The following is a 21,987-nucleotide window of genomic DNA, read 5'->3' on the forward strand; positions in this document are numbered from 1 at the left end:
TACTGATATGACTTTAAAGTCGAAGTGATAGCTTGGTGAATACCGTTCTACAGAAGACGTCTGTTTCTTATCGTACTATCGAACTATTACACCAGCATGAATATCAAAAGAAAAAACATAGAACCTACGTGAGTGACTGAATTCCTAGACAAAAAAAAAATGAATCAGTCACTCAGTCGCCTCATTGTTATCTCCCTATCACTTCATCGGCAGGCACGCATCCGAGAAGAGCATGCTTGATCTCTATTGTGTGTTTTAAGAATTTTTTTTATTTCATTGTGTCATATTTCGTACCAACTAGGACTTACGAGTAACATTGAATATTAAATTATTTAAAAATTTTAAATTCGTGAAAAGTGATTACTTTTAATTGTATGCTAGTCTGGCTTTCTTCCAGTGATTCCATTGTTTAAACGTTACGAAGTATATAACGTACAAAAGGTATTGACGACCCGACCCGTGCATTGTTCGCTCGGTATCGGGAACAAAATGGACACCCGGCGGTTAGAAATAAAAGCCATTCTACGCATATTTATTTTCCAGATTTGACCATGACAAACAACTACTACCAACATCATCAGTCCAGAACGATGCCGGATTTGGTTGCCATTTTGGCTTGCGAAAATGCCAAACAGCAATTTCCTCGTCATTTCGGTAATCAGGGCTATAACGTTAAATACTATAACAATTGTCAGGTGAGCTGAACATTTCCAATTGTCCGGTTTTCCCGGTAAAAAAAAACATTTGCTTTCGTGCAGACACCGTACGTTCCGCAGATGTACGGCAACTTTTATCAAAAGCAACGTTTCATGCCCTACCCGAATCGCAACCAAATGCAGCCCAATCAGAGCAACCATTTCCAACAACTGTGCACTAATGTCAGCTACACGAGCGGAAACGGTGCAGCAAACAAGTCACTGAATTCATCACTGAACAGTAGCGGTTCCGACTCTGGTAAAAACTCTACGTTTTACAGTGGTGGCAGTTCTAGCAATTCTAGTAATACGAGTCAGTGCAGCAACAGCAGCGGCAGCGGCACTGGAAGCGGATTCAATTGCTCCTACGGCGGAGCCATGCAATCGACCGCCGATCAGAAAGAGATGGTCGTACTGCAAATCAGCAACCTGGATCCATCGATCGATGAGCACAAGATGCACCAGTATTTGCTCTGTCAGCTGAAATCGATCACGCCTGTGCTTTCGTTGACCATCGAAAGTCCTTCGCTGGCGAAGGTCAAGGTCCCTTCGGCACAAGTGAGTTTATCGATTGACTGTTTCCAAACAAACGAAATGCTTCTAATGTAGTTCTGTTTTGTAGTTTGCCAAATTGGTGGTAGCAAATCTTCACCGTAAGAAGATCGGCCACAAACGTATGGTGGTGTCCTACATCAAGGATCCGTCTTCTGCCGAATCTTCAGCGCTCCGTTGTCAGGTCGCGGGTTTGCTGAAGGACGTTCCGTTCTACAGTTTACCGATCAACAAATTTCGTGAACTGTTCCAGTCACGGTTCAAATCCTCGATCAGCGTACTGGATCTCTATCGCATGCCGGACGTGTGCACCATTACGTTGGACAAGAACGAGGAGAAGTTCATCTGTCTGCAGCCGGATGTGATTAACTCGCTGCAGAACAATCCGTTGGTGGAATCGTCGCAGCACAGTGTCCCGTACTGCATCTACCACTTCAAGCAGGAAAAGGAAAAAGGTTGGGCAGAACAGGAGATTGAACCGCTGCCCAATGTGATGATGAGCATCAGTCAGCTGCAGTCGGTTGTCTATTCGCTACTGAAGGCACACAAAGATGACATTCCGGTGGCTAGCATTCTGTACTGCATCGAACACGAACTGCAGATGAAAGTCATCCCGAATGAGGCTGGCGTTCCGCTGGAACATTTGCTGTGCAGCATCCGGGGCGTGCAGATTGTGAACAACAGTTTCGGTATCAAGGTGCTTACTTGGCTAGACCACGAACTCAACTCTACCAAGGACAACGATGGTAAGTTTCATCCCGATAGCTTCGCGCTATTGCTTTTCTCCAATTAGGGTATGATTTTATATAGGAAAAATCAGTTATGTCGTTTTCGTTTTTAAATTGCACTACACTGGTGTAGCGAAAGCTGCACTGAAACCGTTCGTTTTTACCAATTGCACTACACCAGTGCTACACTTTTTCTGCAACGATACCACTGGTGTAGCACTCATCAAAAGTTTGGTGTAGCTCTGTGCAATGGAATCGTTTATTGTAGTCAATGGTTACTGTTTATGTTTTCGTCATTTTTGTTCGTTTATTCATGCCTCAGTGTAGCACTGCACCGGTGTAGTGCAAATTAAAAACGAAAACGCCATTAGAATGAGGAATTGAATCCCTTCAAGATAAGCAAGTTGAAAACTGTCCTATCAATTTATGTCGTTTTCGTTTTTAAATTGCACTACACCGGTGTAGCGAAAGCTGCACTGAAACCGTTCGTTTTTGCCAATTGCACTACACCAGTGCTACACTTTTTCTGCCCCGATACCATTGGTGTAGCACTCATCAAAAGTTTGGTGTAGCTCTGTGCAATGGAATCATGTATTGTAGCATAAATCAAATAAACATAGATTTCCCAGTGTAATACTAATGTAGTTGAGCAACCCGTGACAGCAAAAGCACCGTCTGGTGGAGAATGGGTGCGTAAATGCTCCTTAAATGCATGCATAAAGTTGCCTGCGCATTTAACAAAACCACAGTAGCTAATGGAAAAAAGTACACCCGTTTCTCACTAGAGGTGCTGTTAGTGTCACCGTACAGTCGGAAATCTATGTTTATTTGATTTATGATTGTAGTCAATGGTTACTGTTCATGTTTTCGTCATTTTTGTTCGTTTATTCATGCCTCAGTGTAGCACTGCACCGGTGTAGTGCAAATTAAAAACGAAAACGCCATAAGGTATCTTGCAATGGTTTTTGCAGATCAATAGCTTTGGGTCCAGTAACTGAAACCACGTCATCATCTGTCAATTGTCTTAGTGTACATGGGGTTACTAGACAGCAGAGATGTCTATCTCCTCTGTGTGACGAAGAGCAAGCAAAATTTCTCCCCTCGCACTGACAACTTCAACGAGAGCTCTTCTCTTTCACATTTATACACCACTGTTGTGTGAAGTGTGCACGCATCATGAGTGCGTTTGTTTATTTCCTTTTACCTCTTCCACTGAATCGCACCAAAGTGCTAGAGCATTAGCTAATAAATGCTCTGAGGTGGATGCAGATACTTTCCGGTGAGCACTCTGCTGTATGGTTTTCGTAGATGAAGCGTGGACACGCAAAATCAGCAAAATAAAACAATTTATCGTAAAATTTTCGGTTTTCCTTGCAAATTTTTCATAGCAAGGCAAGATCTACTCTCTATTAATTGAAGTTCACAGAAGTGTTCGCTCACCATCACGCGCCAGTGGTCACTTGGGTGTATTTAGACGAGAGCGCGTGTGAGCGATTGATGCGAAGAGAATGTGTTTCACTCGTGCCAGCTGCTTTAATCACAAGCACACACTCAAATGCTGTCTATTCGACACTGAGAAGAAGTGCGCTTTCCTCTTTGTGCGGTGCTTCGTTTTTTTCATCCTCGGTGTGGCAAAAATCTGACTCTAGCGTGTATCACTCTAGTGAAATGCCATCTCTGCTAGACAGCTGTCAATGTCATTCACGTAAAAATTATAGAGGAGCGGACTGAGGCATGCGCCTTGCGGTACACCCATGTAGCTAATTCTGATTGTTGCCAAATCGCCATGTGAAAAATGCATGCGTTTCTTTGACAAAAGGTTGTGCAAATAATTATTTTTAACCGCTGGTAGTCCATGTTGGTGGAGCTTGTCTGAAAGAACATCAATGGAAACTGAATCAAATGTTCCTTTTATGTCTAAAACTACAGATGCCATTTGTTGTTTTTGAGCGAAGGCAATTTGGATGTCAGATGAAAGTAATGCAAGGCAATCATTCGTCCCTTTATTTCTACGGAAGCCAAACTGAGTATCTGACAACAAACCGTTCGTCTCGACCCAAGTGTCGAGACGTCGTAGAATATTTTTTTCGAACAATTTTCTGATGCAGGACAACATCGCAATGGGTCTATATGAGTTGTGATTGGAAGCTGGTTTGAATGGCGATAACTTTTACTTGCCTCCAGTCAGGTGAGACAATATTTTGCTTAAGAAACTTGTTGAAAAATTCCAACAAACGTCTTTTTGCGAGGTCGGGCAGATTCTTCACCAAGTTGAATTTAATTCTGTCCAACCCAGGATCGTTATTGTTACAAGACATGAGTGCTATGGAAAATTCCATCATTGAAAAGGGGCTACCAATGGAACCATTATTAGGAAAAAATTCCCTAATAATGATATGCGTAGGAACAGAATCTGGACAAACTTTCCTCACAAAATCAAATATCCATCGATTATTCCTCACTCTCATTTCCTACGTTACGATTCCTTATTCGTCTGGCCGTATCTCAAAGAGTGCTCATTGAGGTTTCTCTTGACAAACCTTCGACAAAATGTCTCCAATAGGTACATTTCTTGGCCCGAAGTATGCTCTTATACTTGATTTCTAAAGTCAAGAATTTTTCAAAATTTTAAAAACGTCTTGAAAGCATTTTGTTTCGCGTGTTTAGCATCTGAGCACTCTTTGTCCCACCAAGGGTTTGGAGGCCTTCTGTTAGACGATGGGCCAAGAAATCGTTTGGTTTGGGCTTGTTCTGCGGCCTCCAGAATCGAACAAACGAGGAAGTCATATTCTTCAAGTGGGGGGAGCTCTTCCATTGAAGTTAAGACTACTTTGGTATTTAATCCAGTCAATATTTTTTGTCAAATTATATGGAATATTAACTGAATTAGCAATGCCTTTGTTACTGCTAATTGAGATAATGATTGGTAAATGATCGCTACCGTGTAAATCAGGCAATATTTTCCAGGTGCAATCTAGTCGAATTGAAGTCGAGCAAAGAGATAGATCTAATGCACTTGGACGTGCAGGAGGTCTTGGAATCCGTGTCATGCTACCCATATTCAATACTGTCATGTTGAAATTGTCGCAAATATTATATATTAAAGATGATCTGCTATCATTGTAAACGGAACCCCACATCATTCCGTGCGAATTGAATTCTCCTAAAATCAAACGTGGAGCAGGAAGGGCTTCAACCATTTCATTAAGCTGTCGTTGTCCAACTTGAGCTCTTGAAGGAATATATACCGAAGCAATGCAAATGTCCTTTCCTTTAATGTTTATTTGACAAGCAACAACTTCTATACTAGAAGTCGAAGGAATGTTTAATCTATAAAAGGAATAACATTTCTTAATTCCTAAAAGCACTCCACCATACGGGGAGTCTCTATCAAGACGTATAATGTTGAAGTCATTAAAATTTAAGGCTATGTTTAATGTAAACCATGTTTCGCACAAAGCAAATACATCACATTTTTGACTATGCAACAAAACTTTAAATGAATCAAGTTTTGGCATGATGCTTCGATTCCACTGCAGGACAGTGAATGGATCATTTGCGGCGGATGATAAATTATCCATCAAATGATACAAAACCTGAGAGAACTGGCCATTGAACTGATAACTGTTTCAAAAAAGTTCTAGCTATTGGAACGAATGCCGTTATGATGGTCTTTAGAGGTTCAGAAATATTGAATGCTGCGAAAATCCATTCTACAATTTCCGAAAACTTCAGTAATCCTGATGGTGGCTGCGAAACGGAGCCCACAGGATTATTGTCTGTTCTTGTGCTAGTTCCAGGATTGGTTTGTGAATTTGACAAACCAGGAGGCACAGTTTTTGGTTTTAAATTTGGCTTTTTAGATTTAACACGGGTATCTTTTTTTGAAGGTGTAATTTCAGGTGTCTTTTTTGGTATTTTGTGGTTTGTTAATCTCCTCTTAAGGCCATCGTCCAAGTACCATGCGCGCGGGTGGTTTTAGGAAATTTTCGATGGAAATTTTGAAAAATTTGCCAAAACCGAAAACATACAGACCTTTGAAATACTTTTATCTATCTACAGAGTGAAAATTGTTGGAAAATTCAGAGGATTTTCCGAGTCTTATCAAAAATAGCACTGAAAAAATGAGCTTTTTTGTAATCTTTCACAATTATTTGAAAAAATAATTCGATGGAATGAAATTTTTTTCCAAATAAACCTTATGCTGGCAACAAGGGTCACATTCGGACACATTTTTGGAAAACCTTTTCACGCTTTTCATAGAAAATCCTCGAATTTCAAAAATTTCCACGAAATCGGTTATATAAAATTCGTTGATTTTCCATGAAAAGCGTGAAAAGGTTTTCCAAAAATGTTTCCGAATGTTTTTTTGAAAAAAAAAATGCATTCCATCGAATTATTTTTTCAAATAATTGTGAAAGATTACAAAAAAAGCTCATTTTTACAGCGCTATTTTTGGTAAGACTCGGAAAATCCTCTGAATTTTCCAACTAGATAGATAAAAGTATTTCAAAGGTCTGTATGTTTTCGGTTTTGTCAAATTTTTCAAAATTTCCATCGAAAATTTCCTAAAACCAACCGCGCGCATGGTACTTGGACGATGGCCTTAACGAATATCCATATAATCCTAATTAAGTTGTGCAAAAAATATCTATGATCTTCAAAAGGTATCAATTCTGGTCAAATTAAATAAATTTTGTCATCACTCAACCTGTTAGTTAGATTTGCTACGCTCCCTCCCCTATAAAAATACCGTAGTTTCGGAGTTAAGTCGTTACCTACATTATGCCCTCTATTTTAAAGGAACTTGCTACATCCACCCCCCGTATAGTCATATCTGAGGTATGAAAAATGTTTCTATGGTCTTTAGAACGAATTGTTTCTCGCCAAGTTATATGAATTTTTCCATGACCCCCACCTGTTAATGACACTTGCTACTCTCTCTCCCCTTTAAAAAAATCCCAAGGACCATCTCTGAAATGCAAGAAGCTTTCGAATTTGCGGTCCAACGAAAACGCCATCGGAGCATCAAAATACACTACAATGATTTTTTATGAAGAATCTAGGGTTTGGAAATTTGATCCTCACACCTTCTTCGATCTTGGTGTTACTTAGAGGGTATAACGTTTTGAAATCGGCACACACAGAATTCATTTTCAAAATTCAACTTTTTATCCGATTGTAACTAAATTGTTAAGAAAGTGAAAAGAAACAATTTAAAAGTTTGTGCTAAGAGCACATGACCGTTCTTACTTTTCTTTACGTTTCGCATTCGACTCGTCAGTGCAGAGCAGTTCAACAGTTAACAACAACAACTTAAACAGTTAACTCTGCACTTATATCCAAATGCCCGAAACTTGATCTTAATCCCAGTCGTAACGCAACTATTCTTCACTACTTCAGGTTGTTTTAGAAAATGGAGGAGCATATGGCCCAGTATTTTCCTTTTGAGCGCAGTTCCGAAGTGTGCGAGGGTCTTAGAACTTTCGGCATGAAATTGACATCATTTATCTTATACCTTTATCTATAGTACGCCATTTCTGTAGTGGCATGATGCCAAATTCCACCAGAAGATCGTTGGGCCGTCGTGATTCTTCGGGAGAAGGAGAATCCGTCCTGGGCAGTCATATGCAGCTCTCCTAGAATCTCGTTTTCACATATCATCTCATCATCTATTACGCAACAGTTTGGTTTCGTTAACTTCTACCCGTACAATTTACGGGCACGGCTTTTGCGACCGTATTTTGTTTCTCGTCGTGTAGTACAATTTTGCTAAAGAAAATGAATTGAATAAATTCGAACTTGGAACAAAACGAGGCTCAGATGTTCATACCGTTTTATTTTTCGTATTTCAGATGCCTCCTCGGTCAACCTACGCTATATGCCCAAGAGCCCAAGTAACGATTTCCTGCAACAAATTTCCCGCGAAGTCGTCGAGTTGATCAAAATGTCACCGAAGTCGACGATGAAATTCACACGATTCATTCCGGCCTACCATAATCACTTCGGAAAGCAGTGTCGGGTGGCCGATTACGGTTACACCAGGTTAATCGAACTGTTCGAAGCCCTGTCGCCGGTTGTTCAGGTGATGGGTGATGGCGAGAATCGTCAGATCACACTGACCCATCGAACTCAGATTCGCCGGTTCACCAGCGACCTGCTGAAAGTGCTGCGTGGCCAACTGAACAAATCGATTCTGCTCTCCCAGCTGCCGATCATTTTCTCACAGGCCCAGAACAAGATATTTGACGTTACGGATTACGGAGTGTGCGATATCTTCGATATCATCGATGGGCTGGTTTACAACAATTCTATTGTTACCAAAGTGTATAACGAAACGGATGTGCTGATATCGATTGTGAAACGGAAGCAAACTCCGATGGAACTGGAGAAGACCTGTATCTTTGCCGGGGAGGTCGTGGAACTGTTCAAGAATGCACCGCAGTATTCGATTTTGTTCAAAAAGTTTGTCCGATCTTATCACTATCATTTTGGTTATCAGTGCCGATTGAGTGATTATGGACTGATGAAGTTGGCGGATTTACTGGAAGCTATTTCCGGTGTTGTTGAGGTGATGTTTTACTTACTACTTTTTTTACCGATTGTAAAATTACAATCCGTTTACAATTTTACAGATGGAGCAAAGCAACGATGAAGATCGTAAAATATTTCTCAACAGCAGAGTGGCGACACGGATTTTCGCAGAACAGATACAGGATATCATTAAGCACTTCAGCGGAAACAGTGTGTCGATGATTCGGTTGAGCGAAATTCTCAACTACCATAAGAACAAATACGGCTATCAGCTTCAGCCGTGCTGTCTGGGGTATTCCAACATGTACGAAGCCGTAAAGGCACTTCCGTACATGGAAATCTACGAGTCCGGCAACGATTATATTGTCATTTCGCACATGGAAGACCCGGCGTTCCGTCTTCGGTCGTACGCTGCCTGCCTTTGCATACTGGATTCACAAAGGGACCGTTTACCGATTGCCGATTTTCTCCGAAGCTTTATGACAAAATTCAAAGAAAGCCTATCCGAGAAACAGATTCACGACATGAAGCACGCCATAACGGTAAGGAGGACGATCGATGATTGATTTTCCTTCCTTTTGGGATCATTATTAATTCTAATCTCTTTTCATTTGCCGTTGGTGTGCAGATTGAACTAGATAAGGGAAGCCAAACTGTGACGTTGTCTGCGATGATGAAGTTTATCGTTCGCATCATACAGGTGCTCAAGCAGCGAAGCCCGATCAATCTGTTGGACCTGAAGCACACCCTGAATATGTCACTTTGCACGTGTTTCGAGTTCGGTGAGTAGGAGTAGTACGGGTAGTAGGAAAAATGAATAATTATCTATTTAGCAGTACTTGTCCGAGATCGATTATGGACGAGGACGATATTGTTTTTATTTTCGCATATACGTTCCCAGTAGCGTGACGCAGGAAAATATTTTCCAGCTGTTTGATTATTTTCTCATTACACTCAAACCTTCATTGACGGAATGAAGCGGAGATTCCCATATCGAATTGGTTCGTAGAAAAGTTTACCTTATTTGGAATTGACTTTGCGAAAGTATTTTTTTGTATCGAATATTGTTAAACATTATCATAAGAATATTTTACGAACGCATGTGACGAGTAGATGCCGGGAAACGATGTTTTTGGCCGTTCCGAAATTCAAGATCGCCAAGTTGCTTAAAGCTGTGGTATTGAATCGAAGTGAAGGTATCGGAAAATCATCTTTGAATTTGTTTCTAAATCCAATAATTCCGACTTCTGTTGAATCAACATTCTTTGAACACTTCCGTTGTTGGAAATATAGGTACTTCCTGAATACATTTGAAAAAAAGTTGCAGACAAACGATATAACAAATAGTATTTCGTCACTTTGGGAATACAAAAGTTACTGTCTTAAGATTTGAATCGAAAATATTTTCCCCAACTATTGTTCGCCGAAACCTTACCGAATATATCCATGCTGTAATGGTTTCAAAACTACATCGATTTTCGCCATTTTGATTTTGAAACGAACTTTTCCGTGGCCTACTCGTCAAATGAGTCTTGATCCACCTAGTGGTGGGCCTTTTTTTTAATAACTATTTATTGGAATATGAGTTAAAATTAAATTATTAAGATTTAAATTGGGTGTTCAGCCACAAGTGGTGACTTTTCAGCCCTATTATATACATGATTTGGTTATTACCATGATGACACCATTTGCTTCCGCAATTCTGAGATTTTTGTGTAGGGAAAATTCTAAACCTACTTGTATTGTGTAAGGGGGAAAAGAAACTTATATACTAACTTACTAACTAATACAGAGAGCGAATCGATTCAATTGAAGATTGCATCGATTTTTGTCGGAATTTGTTTATAATATTATGTGACATTACATCTAATGGTTCTATATTTGTGAGTCTGTGTAACTCATTTGTACTAAACCAGGGAGGACGCTTCAAAACCATTTTCAGAATTTTATTCTGAATCCTTTGAAGCGTTTTCTTCCTGGTGGAACAGCAGCTTGACCAAATTGGTACCGCATAAAGCATGGCTGGTCTGAAAATTTGTTTATAAATTAACAATTTGTTCTTTAGACAGAGCTTAGAATTTCTGTTTATAAGAGGATATAAACATTTAATATTTTTATTACACTTTGCCCGGATTCCTTCAATGTGATCCTTGAAAGTGAGTTTTTTGTCATACGTTAAACCTAAGTATTTAGCTTGATCAGACCATGTCAATTCCAAACCATTCAATTTGAGAATGAGATTATTGTTTGGTTTAAGAAATGAAGCTCTTGGCTTATGAGGAAAGATAATTAATTGCGTTTTTGCTGCATTTGGTTTAATTTTTCATTTTGACAGATAATCACTGAAAATATTTAAACTTCTTTGTAGGCGACTGCAGATCACTCTTAGATTTCTACCTGTGGCTAACAGACTTGTGTCGTCACAGAATAGCGATTTCTGACAACCACCGGGTAGATTTGGAAGATCAGAAGTGAAAATATTATACAAAATTGGAGCTACACTCGAACCCTGCGGAACACCGGCTCGTACGGGTAGCAATTCAGATTTACAATTCTGATAGCTAACCTGAAGAGTACGATCAGTTAAATAATTTTGAATCATTTTGATCAAATAAATAGGAAACTGGAAATCAGACATTTTTGCTATTAAACCTTTGTGCCAAACACTGTCGAATGCTTTTTCTATGTCTAGAAGAGAAGAAGATTTATTTGCGTTTATCATGTTCGTTACTCTGACAAGTTGATGAGTAGTTGAATGTTCATGACGAAATCCAAACTGCTCTGGTAAAAAAATTGAATTCTCATTTATATAGACATCATTCTCAACAAGATAATTTTTTCAAAAAGTTTACTGGTAGAAGAAAGTAAGCTAATTGGTCGATAACTTGATGTTTCTGCTGGGTTTTTATCAGGTTTTAGGATAGGAATTACTTTAGCGTTTTTCCATCTTTTCGGGAAGTAAGCTAATGAAAAACACTTGTTGAAAATTTTAACCAGGAGTCTCAAGGCAACATCGGGAAGATTTTTAATAAGAATATTAAAAATTCCATCATTACCAGGAGCCTTCATGTTTTTAAGTTTCCTAATAATTGATTTAATTTCATCAAAATTCGTCTCAATAATGTCATCTTGTGATAACACTTGGGTTGAAATATGATCATATTTCAGTGAGACTTCATTTTCAATAGGACTCACAATGTTCAAATTAAAATTGTGTACACTCTCAAACTGCTGAGCAAGTTTTTGAGCTTTTTCGCCATTTGTAAGAAGTATTTGATTTCCTTCCTTGAGAGCAGGAATTGGTTTCTGAGGTTTCTTAAGAACCTTAGGAAGTTTCCTGAAAGGTTTAGAATATGGTTTAATTTGTTCAACTTCTTTAGCGAAATTTTCATTTAGCAAAAGAGTAAATCTATGTTTACTTTCTTTTTGTAAATCCTTAACTATGTTTTTCATAGCAGGATCACGAGAACGTTGATATTGTCGTCGACGAACATTCTTCAACCGAATGAGCAGTTGAAGATTGTCATCGATGATAGGAGAATTTAATTTAGTTTGAGCTTTGGGAACTGAAAGATTTCTAGCTTCGATAATATAATGATTCAAATTATCAATTGCTGTGTCGATGTCCGCAGAGCTTTCTAAACTAGTTTCATGATCCACATGATTTTCAATGTGAGATCTGTAATCCAACCAATTAGCTCTATGATAGTTGAAAATAGAACTAATTGGATTAATTATAGCTTCGTTGGAAAGTCTGAATGTTACAGGAAGATGATCTGAGTCGGTTCACTGCAAATGTGACTTTGATCCGTTAGAACCAGATCAATTGTAGAGGGGTTTTTAACGGAAGAGAAACAAGTCGGATTACTGGGATGAAGAACTGTGAAGTAACCAGCTGAGAGTTGATTATCAAGTATTTTACTATTACTGTTATTTTGCCTACAATTCCACTGGACAGGCTTAGCATTTAAGTCCCCTATTACGAAAAATTTCGATCGATATCTTGTAAGTTTTTGCAAATCGCCTTTAAAGAAATTTAATTGTTCGCCGGTGCATTGGAATGACAAACATGCTCCAGAGATGAAAAAAATTCCATGAATGGTTTCAACTTCGATTCCCAAGCTTTCAATAACTTTAGTATTGAAAGAAGGTAAAATTCGATGTTTAATTTGCCGTTGGACAAGAATGGCAACTCCACCATCCATTCCAGTAAACCTGTCAAATCGATGAACCACATAATGTGGATTACTTTTCAATTTGACATTTGGTTTAAGAAAAGTTTCTGTCACAATGGCAATATGAATTTTGTGAACTTTGAGAAAATTATAAAATTCATGTTCACTCGATTTTAAAGATCGAGCATTCCAATGTAAAATATTCAAATAATTATTTAACATCACTGTTAAATTTTAAATTCATTATAATATTATTTGCAAATTGCCATCCGATTTGAAATGCTTCAAAAAGTGATGAAGTCGAATTCATTCGGATGATCATTTGAAAAAGTTCATCTTGTAGGTAGATCATTTTATTTTCAGTTATATCGCCTAAATCGACTTCATTTAAAGAAGCGAATGGCATCGAAGGAATATTTGAAGGTAGACTGCCATTAGAAATAGATGATAAATTGTTTTCGTTAGAAGATGAACTGCAATGCGGTCCTGTGTTTTGATTATTTACATTAGAAGAAATAGGTGGTAGATTTCTACCTAATATACCAGCATAACTGACATTAGAAGAAGATGATGACGAGGTCGATCTACCTGTCAATAAATTGTTTTCGTTAGCAGACGAATTGGCAGGCGTACCTGTTTTTTGTTTTAAATTCGAAGAAATCAGTGCCTTAGAAGAATTAGGCGTGACATTTGTAACGGTTTTTTGATTTTCAGGTATGTTCTCTAAATTTAAGGTCGTTGATTTGACTTGTTGTCTAAGCGAATGAACGTTTAAAATGTTTTCCATGACAGGACATTTCAAATAATAAGATTTATGATTTCCATAGCAACTTGAACATGAAAATTTATCAGTGGTTTCATTCATTGGACAAACGTCTTTCGAATGCGATTTACCACAATTCAAACACCGTTTATCCATATGACAATTTTTGGTTCCATGACCGAAGCCTTGGCAACGACGACATTGCGTTAAGTTTGCAATACGATTATGCCGTTTATAATGTTCCCAATGAATTTTAATGTGGGAAATGAAACGTACTTTTTCTAAAGTTTTCCAATTGTTTAAATCACTTCGATTGAAGTGTATTAGGTAAAGTTCATGGGAAATTCCAGAGCGTGGTTTAGAAGTACCATTCGCTCTTTTTTTCATAAATATTACTTGGGAAGGGGCAAAACCATGGGGTGATTTTCTCAGCCCTGACGGCGACTTGCACTTCATTGAATTCCCAAAAAATTGTGATAAAATGGATACTTTTGGAACCGAATTGATAAGTAAATGTCGGAAAACGAAGGTTTAAGTCGTTCAAAATTCAACATGGCAGCTTCCGATTCATCAACATTCATCAAAAACCAAAACAAAACTGTTAATTTTGGAACGGGATTGCAGACTAGATGGCGAAAAACGATGTTTGAAGTCACTTCAAAATTCAACATGGTGATTTCCGGTTCATCGATATTTTCCAAAAACCGTTACAAAATGGATGGTTTCGAAAAGAAATACTCATTAATGTTAGAAAACGAAAGTTATAGTTGAAGATGGCGATTTCCGGTTCGTCGATATTTCTCAAACCCATTAGCAAAATGAGTTTTTTTTGGAACGGGTTATGAGTCGTTTCTAAATCCAAGATGGCGACTTTCGATTTAATGTATGTTTGAAAGTTAATGGATGGGACTTTCTAAATCGGCTATACAAGTAGATTCTGAAAAGAATATTCAAACAAAGCCTTGGTATTACATTCCTGTAGTGGAATTTGACCTTCTGTTTCAACAGACTTCGCAGTCGATTCAGAGTGTACAGAACCATTGCATGGCTAGTACTACGACTCTACTGACACGGGATACTGAAGGATTCGTACTTCCAGGTCGGGGCTCGAACAAACGACAACTGGTTTGTAAGACCAGCGCCCTATGCGAATATTATATATGCGAAATAGAATATTCAAAGTTATTTCAAATCAATGTTGGCAACTTTCGGTTTATCAGTTTTCTTTGTAAACGCTTGTGATAATAAATAAAAGGAATACACGTATTGTGAAGATTTGTCTCAAAAATCGATATATCGGAAGTCGTATTCTTGCTTTTTGAAACGACCTCAGAGCATATGCAGTCAATTCGTAAAAAAAAGGTTTACGTAATTTAGAATTTACTACGTCAAACGTTATTTGGGATTTACTTCGTAAAAAGACTTACGTGAATGGAGGTAACGTAAAAAAAACTTTGGTAAAGGGTTTATATGTATTAAAATTGTATACTCTTTTCGAAAATTCATCGGCACACACTTTTTAACTTAACTGTCTTCTAAGGTAACGAAGTTGGTTCGTTAACAATAGTTCGATATTGGAAAGAACGTTCAAAATCTAATCTATTATATATTTTCCAGGTTATCCAAACATTTCCTCGCTGATCGGTGCGTTTCCAGATATATTTGTCGTTAGCAACAACTACGTTCACGAACGGGCCGATGTTGAACTGAACCGTGACTGCATTTGTAAGGCGACAAAATGAAACCATCAATTACTTGTCCCCAAGTTACTACATGTTGGGCTTTTTTTCTCTTTTGTTCATTTCAGTAAGTAAAGCTCGCTACACTTGCGAGGAAAAAACTTCTCCCGTAGTCGGAGCGGTGACTGCGGCCACATCAACTTCCACCCCCGCGAGCATCAAAACGCTCGTTGACGAAAATAAATGTTCCTCCGTTTCGATGACAAATGATTTTAGGAATATGTTTTACAGTCGTCAAGAGGCGATTGCTCAGCATCAAATTATTCAGCAGCAACTTCAGAAACCGCTTCAACCTTTGCAACCGAGCCAACAGATGAACCAACAACCTCCGGTTCCGTTTTACCCGAATAATCGTTTCAGCACTCCAATGCTGAACTCCAGCTACAACTTGGCCACTGTGACATCCTCCTCCGTGACTCCTATAGTGGCTGCCGCAATGGCCGCTAGTTTGATGACTAGTCATAATCAAACGTTGATTATGAAGAACCACAATAAGGAAAACCTCTACTACGGTTACAATGGAATGCAGCAGCAGCTCGAACAGCAAACGAACCAATCGCTCCAGCATCTGCAACAGCAACAGTCCGCGATTCTACAGACAAAATTCGCTGCAATGACCGCGAATATTTGCGCCAACTCCATTAACGCTGATGCAAATGTAACAGCTTTGACCGCAAATCCAGCCAAAGATGGCCGGGAGCAGACCCCAATGGGTACTAGTAGTAGTAGTAATAGTAGTAGTAGTAACAGTAGCTGCTCGATGGCACTGTCCACGGGCTCCGGTGTTCCGCCAAATTCGACGAGCAAACTATACGAACGCAGACATCAACAGTCAACGGGTTTACAATATCTCAATTGTAATAATTTCGGATATGGACATTTGCCGGAGATTTACGAACCACCGAAGCCGGACACACCGCCGTCTCGGGTAAGTTCCGCCTTCGATTCCGATAAATTTTAACGTTCAAAATTAGGTTTAATAAATAGTATTTATTAAGTAAAAGATTCCATGTGAACTAGATCCACAACATGGTTCATTGAGATTTCATAAAAAAACAGATTAGAATTCAAAAATTTTTTTTCAGATTTTCAGAGATCAAGATTTTTTTTTCAGATTTTCGATATCATTACATCCACTGCTTGTAAATATTTCGACGCATTGATTCGAGTTTTAGATAATGAAAGGTCGAAATCATTTTTATCGGCATTTGGTTGATTTTTCGCATTCGAGAGAAATGCTCGATAACCTTGATCATCGAGTGATGGATGACTTACTTTAACTCTCAACTCAACAAACTAAACGGTTCTTTTCAGGGCATCCAAAATGCTCAACGTATCAAAAATTAACAATAATTTTTCCAATAGTTGTGTAGTTCTTCGTCAAGAGTTCGAGCATTCGAGTCCCCTTTTCAATAAAAAAATTAGCATACCAACAAATCATTCCGCATAAATTTTACAAATTAAAATAAAACTGCCAAAATTAATCACTTTCGATGGCCAAATTAAAAAAAAACTTTTTGAATCCACCTAGTGTTGTAATGATGCCTTTCTCATATTACTTATATTATCAAAAATAACACTAGAAGATTCAGCAAAAAATTTTTTTTTCAATCTTGAATAAAATAAACTTTCTCTGGTTATGAATTAACATAACCTTTTCAATCTGTAAACAGTTATGTCAAGTGAATAAAAGTTTTTCTTCATGTTGCATCGTCGCACTAAATGATTGAACGCACTTCTCCCTGTAGATCTGGAACCGGAAGTCAGACCCGGATAAAATTAAACAGCAATCGTCTCTCTAAATGACGGTGTGCATTTTTAAACACACTTTACCCCATGAAAGCATGATGAAATTCAATAGGGGACGATGAGATTTTTTATTTTATGAGTGACATTATTTGACACATACTCACACACATGCGTACACACTTAGTCTTCCGGGTCAATTTTCACTAGTCAATTTTTTATGTAATTGCTTAAGCTTTTTATATGAGAAAGGTAATAAGTGTACTTTTATAGAAAAATATCATTATCATGATCACTAACAAGTAAGTACTAATTGAATAAAAGATTTACAAATTTACATATTTTTCACCAGAAAAATATAGATTGAAATGTGGCAACCCTGCACGCTATACAAAATTGAACAAAGCACGTTGTGAACGGAGCAAAGCCGCACGTACCGTCGTGTACTAGTTTTGCATCGTCATTTTGAATGTTTTGACACTCATCGCCCTATATTTTCGGAACCGGAAGTCGGATCTGGATAAAAATTGCACAGTATATTTTGAGACAACGAGAGCTTTAATTCGAATCATGATTCGTGAAAATCGGCTTAACCGTTGCTGAGAAATCGAATTGAGTTCCGTTTTTGGAGATTTTTTTCACTATACTTTCGGAAGCGGAAACCGAGGACTAGTAGTCCCAAAGTAGTTTTATATGTTCACTAACTAGCAGATCTACCAACTAGGTGAACTTAGCAGTAAATTTTATATAAATGTTGCACCTCTTTTCGCTATCGCTTGTGAAAAAATATTCATGAAATTGAAAATTTTCACTAATCGTGCTGTAAAACCGGAAGTCGGATCTAGATAAACTTTTTGGGAACTGTTTTAAGAATTTCAAGACCTTTTATTTGCTTCTTAGTTTGAGGAAATCGGTTGAGAAATTTCGGAGAAAATTGAGTGCGCTTTTTTCATAAATTTTCACATATTTTCTTCTAACTCCGGAACCGAAAGTCGGATTCAAATGAAATTCAAGAAACTTATGTCATAAAGCCTTTCATTTGAATCTAAGTTTGTGAAAATCAGTTCTGCCATCTTTGAGAAACGTGTGTGACTATTTTTTCCCCTTTTTTGGTGCATATCACCATGTAATTCAGGAACCGGAAGTCGGATCTGTATAAAATTTAATAGCAGTCTATGGGACTATAAGACCTTTCATTTGAAATTGACTTTGTGAAAATCGGTTCCGCCATCTCTGAGAAAATTGAGTGACACATTATTTGTCACAAAAACACACATACACATTTTGTAATATCGACGAACTGAGTCGAATGGTATATGACACTCGACCCTCCTGATTGCATAACCTTTCTATATGAGAAAGGCAAAAAATGAAGAATTTAACTTTTTTGTCTTTTTCTAAAGAATTGCTGGAGAACAAAACTTTCGAATGGATCCTCGAAGACTAATACCGTTTTCGTTTATTGATCAGAGCAGCCCGAAAGCTGACCCAGAGTCGCCCAAACAACTTTAGAGATGTATGTTTTAGCAACCTGTGGTTGCTCTAGATCGGACTCCAAACGCGTAGTTTTGATCTGAAAATTTTCTCGGGTCGCACCACGCCATCCATGCGAGTTTGTTTATTTTTTCTTTTTTTTTATGAGTTCTTGTTTACAGCGCGTTCCACGTGTTCGTTTTACTCGGAGTCAGAGTCGCCCGCGTGTAGGCTCAAAAACGAAAACGGTATAATAATGTTATATACCATTCGACTCAGCTCGACCAGGTATAAAAATGAATCCAACAAAGATTTTTGTTACCGCTAAGATTTCTCGGAGATGAGCCGACTTTCACAAGCTTAGGCTAGTTTGAAAGCTATTTTTGAGCCATTGATCAAGTTCGAAATTCAAAATGCTGTCACTTATGGATATAATGGTATAGGTGATGCAACCGACAAAACGCTTTGTTTTTTATCGTTCAATTTTCTTAGAGATGGCTAAACCGATTTTGTCAAATTTAGGCTCGTTATAAAGCCATTATTATTTTGATTTGCTTTGTTTTTTTTTATGTAGAAAATATTTCTTAAATTGTTTTTTTTAATCTTTTTCGTTTATTTATGTTATACCGTCGCTGAAAGTTTTATTTGACGTACCTCGTTGTAGTATTTGATTGTTGTCAATTTTAGTCTCATGCTTGAAGCAGTGTTAGAAATATTTACGATATAAGTATCCTTTCAAATACACGAGTATATTAACCTTCATATTATCATGACCAATGCAGTGAGATTTGTTATTTTTCACTGCGAATTTGGCTATTTAGACTTTGTAATTGGGAATAAATATGTATGTAGTCGAACTTGGTTTCACAGTTTCGCCGACACAAATTATGAATAAAATAATATCTAATGTTTTATAGAAAAGAACAAAAAAAAATAATTGAAAATAGATAAAAAGAATGAAAATTGGTTAGACATTCGTTTAGCCGAATGGTTCATTTCAGTATGGCGATGAGTTCTAAAAGGAAGTTTCGAAGACGATCAATAGCCAATACTTAATATGGCCACCGTCGTTCAGGATCAATGTGACATAAACAGGTGGGGCAGACCACATGGTTTACTTGTGTTAGGAATCAGAACTTTGTAAATAGTACGGTATGACGATATACATGAAAAATAAACAAGCTTTGATTCAATACCAACTAGTTCGATCGGTGTGAAAAGCAAGCACGTGGTTTTTAGTTTTAGTTGGCTTGCTAAAGAAAACTTATTTTCACTAGCACAAACGAGTTGTGTTTGCCACATCTGTTTCTATCACATTGGTTTAGGATCACTTCGAAAATTCGAGCTGGCATTGAATCAGACAGTTTCTGCTGTATTGACATATCGATGAAATACGATGTCTTCAATCGTATCGTTCTCAATATGACCGACCAAAACATCTTCTAACAGCTCCACATACATTTCGGAGTTCATCCGGGTTGAGATGAAACAAATCGGAAGTTTTGCTTGACAGGAAAAAGCATCCCAAACCATCAAACTTCCACCACCTAAGTTTCGCTTGTTTGTTTGCAGTTTCTTCCATTTAATGTCTGGTGATTTGTTCAAAATCCGAGCAATTTGTCACCGGAACATCCAGGGTTTGATTTATTCGAGAGCAGGACAGTCGAGTCATTGTGGATCGTGTCTGATTTGATCATTCAGTCTCAAAGAAACTTCGTTACGACCTTTGGTAGGGCGTTTAGTTTAGTTTAGTTAGCCATATTTGGAGCCTTTTTTGAGGGTATTCCATACTACTTTTTTCAGATCGACCAATTTGTTGTACAATTGAGGCATTAGAGTGGCCCTCTTCTTTTAACAACCCTTTAATTCGTCGTTCTCTCTGCTTCAGTCGGTTACCCTTCGCCATTCCTGAAATTTCAAAACTCTTCAGCAATACATGGATGTTGAACTAAGGCACATTGTTGATGGTGAGTTGTTCAGTCGATATGCTCTAGAAAAAACATCTCGGTACCGGAGTTATGGAATAAAATGTGTAAAAAAATGAAAATATGCGTACAATTTTTTCTCAGAAATGGCGTGAAAGATTCTTACAAATTAAAATTGGATTCAAACGAATGGTCTTATGGTCCTTTAGAGAACCTTTTGAATGTTATTAGTAATGAACTAGACAGGAAAAGTGTTAAAAACTGAGACTATTAATGAAAGCAGTTTATTGGAAAGGTATGAGTATTATTTACTCTATATACAGGTCAACAAAAAAAACAAACTTTAAATCTAGAGGAATTGAAAAGCTTTTTTAATAATTAATGAAATTATTATTTATTTTCTAGATGGATAAATATCCATTCCTTCCAAAATGTGAAGCAATAATAGACTCAATTGATATTTTAATAATCATATCAAACAGCCTGTTGTTCTGAAAAAAAAAACAAAATCATTTCCCTAGCACTGCACCTTTTAATCACCGACATTATGCTTTTCTCAGAACATCCCCTACTGGATTGATCCGATCTGGTCAAGCGATTCAACCCCGGGAGAAAAGGAGCCATCAGCGGCACCGACTACCGAGCAGCTCGTACGTAGAATCCTTCTTAACCTCGTTTCCATCAATCAGATCAGGACAACCGCACCCGGAGATGACTTTATCAGTTGGTACTTTTTTTTTCTTTTTACAGCTCAACATTCCGCTGCCGGAGCTGAAAACGTACAACAAACTGCCGATCATTCTGACCCCGTATGTCCTGTCACTGGCGAACAGTTCGTCCTTTCCCTTCGATCACGATAAATCTAAACAGATTTAAAACTTGGAAACCAAGCCCAAGTTGCCCGTCTGTCTTTGGGACCATTCGCAACGTACGAAAAGGAACAAGGACCCGACGAGCGCAGGACAGGACTCCGATTGTCTTAACTGGACCATAAGCTACACTCTTGTTTTTTTCTTGTTCGTTTGTTTTCCGCAGTCAACGATTGCCGCCGACGGTTCCATGTTTCATTTCTATTTACATTTCTGATAGAATTGATGTTTTATTTGACATGTTGAACGGTCTTCACTGTCCTAGGTGTCAATATATGATCCGTTTACGAGGTTAACTTTTTTTATAAGGTAGAGTGTTTATTAGATGATGATATCGTTATTATTATTGTTCGAAGCTAGAATGTATTTATTTAGGTTAATTAGAAAAGAGAAGATGGAAAATTGAACTGCGAGACACGGAATGCAGCCTGTTTAGGAAACTGATATTGAACATTTTCCACTGAATAACGATTATGGTTATAGTTTAACGTGAACTCCTAAGACGGATAGTAGTTTAGAACGTTTGAGATGTGTACTGTTTTTTGTTTTGTAAGGAAGCATCGTAGGACACAGTTTTTTATAGTTGATGATTTAAATACGTGTATGTGTGAGAGGTGAAATGTTTGAATCATGTTTATGTTTTAGACTGATCGTAGACTATTTCAGAATTGAAGATGATTCCAGTTTAGATTTTCCGTTCTTGTGCATTCTGGCAGTGTTCGAAGAAACTTTGTGAAAGATTTAATTATTTGAGTATATGAAATTGCATGAAACTATTAAAATTTAAG

At 37.8% G+C, this 21,987-nt stretch overlaps 1 protein-coding gene across 1 annotated transcript; it reads left to right on the plus strand.

Moving 5' to 3' along the window:
- Positions 1-218: 218 nt before the first annotated feature.
- Positions 219-21,987, plus strand: LOC131430498 (meiosis regulator and mRNA stability factor 1). Its single transcript, XM_058595532.1, has 11 exons — positions 219-441; positions 544-695; positions 759-1,253; positions 1,318-1,993; positions 7,831-8,546; positions 8,611-9,051; positions 9,138-9,291; positions 15,065-15,172; positions 15,255-16,114; positions 20,891-20,980; positions 21,081-21,987. Exons 2-11 carry the CDS (start codon positions 552-554, stop codon positions 21,204-21,206), a joined length of 3,810 nt encoding a protein of 1,269 aa, XP_058451515.1. The 5' UTR covers positions 219-441; positions 544-551; the 3' UTR covers positions 21,207-21,987.

Source organism: Malaya genurostris, chromosome 2 (assembly GCF_030247185.1).
Source record: "Malaya genurostris strain Urasoe2022 chromosome 2, Malgen_1.1, whole genome shotgun sequence".
NCBI lineage: Eukaryota > Metazoa > Arthropoda > Insecta > Diptera > Culicidae > Malaya > Malaya genurostris.